A 5,807-nucleotide genomic window follows, 5' to 3' on the forward strand; every position below is an offset into this window, starting at 1 on the left:
AGAAATTAAATTCATCAAATAACTTAATATGTACGTAAGTTTTCGTGGGGTGGACAATATGCCAAGATGATTTGATATATAATGTTTTACTGGACGATTAGCTAGACGAGTAGTTTCAGGAATGTAGCATTATTCTATGGGTGTTACATTTTGTGTCACTATAAATTTTTTTTTAAATATTAATTATGTCTCCTAAAAATTATCATATTTTTTAGGATTGTTATAACATTCTCTCTGTATAAATTTCTCTATTTTATTTATAAAGTATAAAACTACGAGTTGTTAAACATTCTCTCTTATCAATTCATGGCAACGTAGTGATTCTTTGTTAAGAAACCAAGTCGTGCATCCTTCCCTTTTAATATTTTATATCCACCATTCTATACAGGCACATGCATCTTTCACTAATGTTTTGTTTACTGTAATATTCATTTCTTAATTCAGTATAATCATCGAATAAAACTAAACATTAAACTCAGAATCGGAAATTATAATTCATAGAAGTAGTATTACCAATGATATAGTTATCCATGAATACAATTCAAGTACAGGAATAAGATTAATGTATTCAGTATTTCATTATTATACATTGTAATACTGCTAATCACATATTCTCTATTGTTAAATTGAATTAAATTAAAAAAAAAAAAATTATGACGGTTGCATGTAATTCGCCTCTTAATTTTTAAAGAATTTCGACAAAAAACGATTTCTTCCGCGCTTTTAGATGGGATGGCAAATTGCACAGAATGATAAAGATATCATACTCCGGACTAAGGTAAGGAAAATAGAAAAAAAAATGGGCAAAAAAACTGTGTCTTGAAGTACAACAACAAATTAAAACATGAAAATTTCATCTCCTCCACCGACAATATTCATAAAAATATAAAACTTCAAATAATAATGATTGTAATAGTAATTAATAGGAGCGGCAACATTGGGATAATTAATTCCTGTCAAATTCATAACTATAATCTATCCCAACCATCATTGGCTTACTGTCTCATGCTCATAAAACTAGCATGGATCAGTCTTATATTCTCTTCTATTTTTCATTGCTCCATCTCCTCTTGTCTCAGCTCTTCTCCCAGCTTCATCTACAATTCTTGAGAAAAACAAAACTTTAGATATGTCTAGTAGAGAATTTGAAATAGCTAATAGTGAAAGAATATTCAGCATTTTCAGTGTTGTACAAAATATATACAAAATGCTAGGTTTTTATGCACCTGCAATTCCAGTCAAGTATCAAATGGAACAAATAAGTAATTTAAGACTCGTTAAATGTGAAAGGGTGAGAAATGAAATGAAAGATACCTGCTCATCATCCTTCCTCACTAAATCCATCTACCGTCAATCTTTATCCCACGGACATGGCAGATTTTAGGCCAAATTTGACGGTCCTTTCCGTGGCACAATTTTTGCAGCAAAGGACATCCCTGTATGCTTAATTTAATTAGAGAGACAGGCAATCTTTCTCCAGCAATATTCTCAAGCTTTTTACAATTTTTAATTTGCAATTCTTGTAGTGATGAGAGATGGAGAAGGCCTTTGCACTCCAACGTCTTCAGACTTGACAAATCAATTAGAGACAGAGATGTAAGGGAGGGAGGCAACAATCCCTCCTTTGGGAAGGAATTAATGGCATCACATGGACCATGGACATTGAGAGAGGTAACCATGTCCATCCATTCTAGGCCGCTCAGTAGTTTTTCACAATTCCTGAGATCAAGTGTTCTCAAGTTAGGTGGCATACCTCCTCCAGGAAACCACTCAATTTGTTGGCAGTTGGATATGTTAAGATATTCCAGCTTTGGGAGAAGAGTTCTCATCTCATAGGGCAATGACTTCAACTTCTCACAATCATAAACACTGAACCGAGTCAAATTGGGCGCACACAATCCTTCTCCCGGGAATGATACAAAGTTGGGGCAACCGCTTATCTCGAAAGAACTTAGACTCTTGAACGACTCTGACGCTAAGACAGAAAGTGATTCCATATATTCACAGTTTTTGATTTGCAGACGCATGAGATTTGGAAAGGTTGCCAATGGGAGAGACGTCAGTGAATCGCAACTATTATTCATTCTTAGTGATTCCAATAATTCATGTTTTTGTTGCATTGGGAATTTCAGTTTCTTTAAACCACTGATTTGCAGGTTTTTTAGCGATGCAGGAAGACGATCACCTGGAAATGATATGGCTGAGGAACAATCCGTAAGTGTCAAAGTACGGAGGCAAGTAAGATGAATGTTAGTGATGGCCTCCATCACAGACTCCACCATTGGCCTTCCTTTTATCTCTATACGTTCTACCAAAAGAGGAAACACATCAAATGCTAATTTGTTGCTTTCAAGTATCTCTAATAATTGAAGGGTAGGAGCCCATGGAACAGAAGAGAGAAGAAGCTCGCAATTTCTAATCCTGAGTTTTTCCAAAGCAGGAAGGTGATTCGGTAAATCTCTCTTTAGTTTGGGACAATTACATATATAAAGATCCTCAAGCACGGGAAAAGCTTTTGAATCAAACCCACTCCATTCCTCCCAACAAGGCATATCATGAATGTATAGAAATTCAAGGGAGGGAAAGGGAATCACAGACGAACAATCTTCCTTCTTATAAAATCCTTCATCAATAGTCTTCAGTGAGTTCATGCCTGAAATTTCGAGCTTCTTCAGAGACGGTAGTTGCCCAAGTGAAGGCAGCTTGCAACAGTTTTTACAATCTCTTAAAGACAGATATGTCATATTTTGGTAGGAAAAGTTTCCTATCCATTCTGGAAATTTTTTTCCTTTATAACCGATTATTGAAAGCCATTCAAGGTCTTGGTGAGGTTGTAAGTTGCTGAGTACATCTAATTCAACTTGGAAGTCGGTGTTATTGTTGTCATTAATAGACCATTCCAAGGATAAATCGTTAATGTGCTTCTTTTCCATTATCCTTGCCTCTAGTGCTTCATCACCTTTAGTAATATTCTCCAAGTTCTTAATACGTAACCAACCATGGAGATTTGGAAGTCCTCCCAGTTCTTTGATGTTATTCTCTACATGCTTGCCCACAATGTAGATATCCAATTTCTGTAATTGATTTAGTTTCCCCATTTTTTTAGGCATCTCTTTTATGGGAGTACCAAAGATTTCAAGATGACGCAAGTTGACAAGATTTTGCATGGCACTAGGCAACTTAGTCAAATGAAAGCAAGAAGACAATATCAAAGTCTGCAGGTTGTTCAGATTACACAATGAATCCGGCAACGTTGCTATACTTGTACCAGAGAGATTTAAATAACGCAAATGGATCAATTCACCTATTGAATCAGGCAGAGCAAGCTGACTTTGGAAGTAGGAAAATGATAAGACTCTCAAGTACTTGAGCGACACTATAATACGTGTTGCCTTTTCATTGTTGAAAGGAGAATCTTTAAAATTGATCGGCAAGAAAGTTCTCGAAAATTTTACCTTATCAAGAACTTCAGTATCTAAGACCGAATCACTAAATCTCTTAAAAGACAAATGGCGAGTCTTTCTATCAATTTTGGTTTCTTTTCCAAGTTCATCCGCTCGGAAATAGAATTCCCTGCCGAGGAATGTTGCTAGATCATGCATGAGATCGTGCATTACAAAATAACTACCCCAATTTCGACGACTTGAACATTGAAAAAACGATCTCGAAACCAAATCGTCAAAATACTCGTGTCCAACTTCTTCCAAAGTCTTTCCTTTCTTCGTTGCTTTTAGAAGATCTTCAGCCATCCACAGCCGTATCAGTTCATCTTTATGAAATTCGTAATCCTTGGGGTACAGTGAGCAATACACAAAACACCGTTTTAAATGTGAAGGAAGATAATTATAACTAATCCTGAGTGCTGGAATGATTTTACACCGACTTTCAGAAAGTTCCCAAATGTCACTTTCAAGTATATTATTCCAATCCCTAATATCGTGCTTTCTTCTCAACATTCCTCCAAGTGACTGTGCAGCTAATGGCAGCCCATTACACTTTTTAACAATCTCCTTTCCGATATTTTCTAGAGCTCCCCTATTCTCACTGCCTTCTGAAAGAGGAAATGCATGGCTTGCAAACACTGACCAACAATCTTCATTTGACAGTTTGCTTAGATGATATACTTTGACAGTATGAAAAGGGACTACAGCGGCTACACTTTCATTGCGGGTTGTCATGAGAACTTTGCTTCCCTTAATCCCTCTTATAAATGGTTTTGTAAGACTACTCCAGCTTTCACAATCCTCGATCCAAACATCATCCAAGACAATCAAGAATTTCTTACCTTTCAGTTTGTCCAACAAGTCAAGTTGAATTGAGTTTAGATCACTCAATTTACAAGGCTTTTGAGTAATTTCCTCTATCATAGTTTTTGTCACCTTCACAATATCAAATATATCAGAAACACACACCCATGCCTTCAATTCAAATATCTGATTCAAGTTGCCATCGTTGTACACAGATCGGGTCAAGGTCGTTTTTCCAACCCCACCCATGCCAACTATAGGTATCACAGACACTTCTTCACCATCACTGCTATCCTCTAACACTAACTTCATAATGGTCTCTCTGTCTTCATCCCTACCGTATATCTCATACCGATCTTCCAAAGAGGTTGTCTGAGCCTTCCATGACTGGTTGTTCTCTACTGGAATCTCTCTCAAATCAAGACTCTCCTTTTGTTTTAAAATTTCATCTAATCTTCCCACTATGTCTTCCAACTTACTGATACTAACAACTTTGTTCCGTTTGAAAAGGTGAGAAAAGGGATTGCTTACCTCCTTTTTAGTAGCAGCTTTAGTAGAAACTTCATCAAGCAAGTCGTCAACCTCATAGACAACTTCATTGAGAAGATCGAGCCACTCTTTGACATTGGAGTCGGTGATTTGTCTCTTCTCAGCATCAGCAAGCACAACTTTAACCACTAGCAGCTGGCTCTTCATCTTTTGAAGCAATTTGTCAGGCTTCTTTCCACGGATGAAGTTGACAAACTCAGGGGAAGCTAGTCTGTCGAAAAGAACGTCAATGAAAGCAGAAAGGAGTGCACCACCTACCACAGCTAGTGCCATGATTTCAACAGCAAACAAGTGACTATTTCTCAGAAAGGAAAGGAATTGGTTGCAGTAAACTGGGTTGGTTCTTGACCGATGAGATCAGAAAGGTGAAGAATTTAAGTCAACTCTCTTCACTTTAAGTTGCGTAGCTCTGCGATATATGATATATTAGTTAAAAATTCGACGGTAGAGATTGAAAATGCCTACCTGAAAAGTTTAGTTGTGCTGGGTGTCGTTTTTTAAAAGAGAATATTCCTGTTTCGATGCTTTTTGAACATGGAATCTCTCAGAGAATGTACCTACCATCTGAGTTCAGCATGGATATATTAATGAAAAATTCAATGGTTGAGATTGAGGACCGTAAAATGAAATACCTGTTTTTCTTTCTTTTAGTGTTGATCTCATCTAAATATTTCAGAGACTGTATAAGTGTATTTTGGTTAATTAAAGACATTCAATATGTTTACTTTTTCGGTTTTGCAGTGTCTATGAAATTAATTATGAAACAGAGTGAAATTATTTGTAGTTGAGCTTACCCAACTGGTGTTAATGACACAAAATATGTAGCCGTGATATAACAAATTAAAGCGGTTTGCAACAGTTATATGCATCGTGCTCTTTCGACATAATATTGGGTGGACGGCTCTTTGTAGACTTAATAAATCAGAAGTTAAATTCGAATACAGAGAAATTTATTTTACTACATTATGACTTGTACTGGTTTTATATTCTTAGGGACCAGTATTTGATTTT

At 36.3% G+C, this 5,807-nt stretch overlaps 1 protein-coding gene across 2 annotated transcripts; it reads right to left on the minus strand.

The window, feature by feature from the left end:
• Window positions 1-837: 837 nt before the first annotated feature.
• On the minus strand, window positions 838-5,328 carry LOC114165446 (putative disease resistance RPP13-like protein 1). Of its 2 annotated transcripts, none has more exons than XM_085667637.1 (2): window positions 1,315-5,328; window positions 838-1,097 (listed from the first exon to the last, which is right to left on the minus strand). In XM_085667637.1, the coding sequence occupies exon 1, from the start codon at window positions 5,067-5,069 to the stop codon at window positions 1,335-1,337; it is 3,735 nt and encodes a 1,244-aa protein (XP_085523763.1). In that variant the 5' UTR covers window positions 5,070-5,328; the 3' UTR covers window positions 838-1,097; window positions 1,315-1,334. The 2 variants fall into 2 exon arrangements, with proteins under 2 accessions (XP_085523763.1, XP_085523762.1); XM_085667636.1 differs by having other exon boundaries at window positions 838-1,105; window positions 1,315-5,327.
• Window positions 5,329-5,807: the final 479 nt, after the last annotated feature.

Source organism: Vigna unguiculata, chromosome 10, assembly GCF_037176805.1.
Source record: "Vigna unguiculata cultivar grain cowpea cultivar isolate G323 ecotype 2 chromosome 10, ASM3717680v1, whole genome shotgun sequence".
Taxonomy (NCBI): Eukaryota; Viridiplantae; Streptophyta; class Magnoliopsida; order Fabales; family Fabaceae; genus Vigna; species Vigna unguiculata.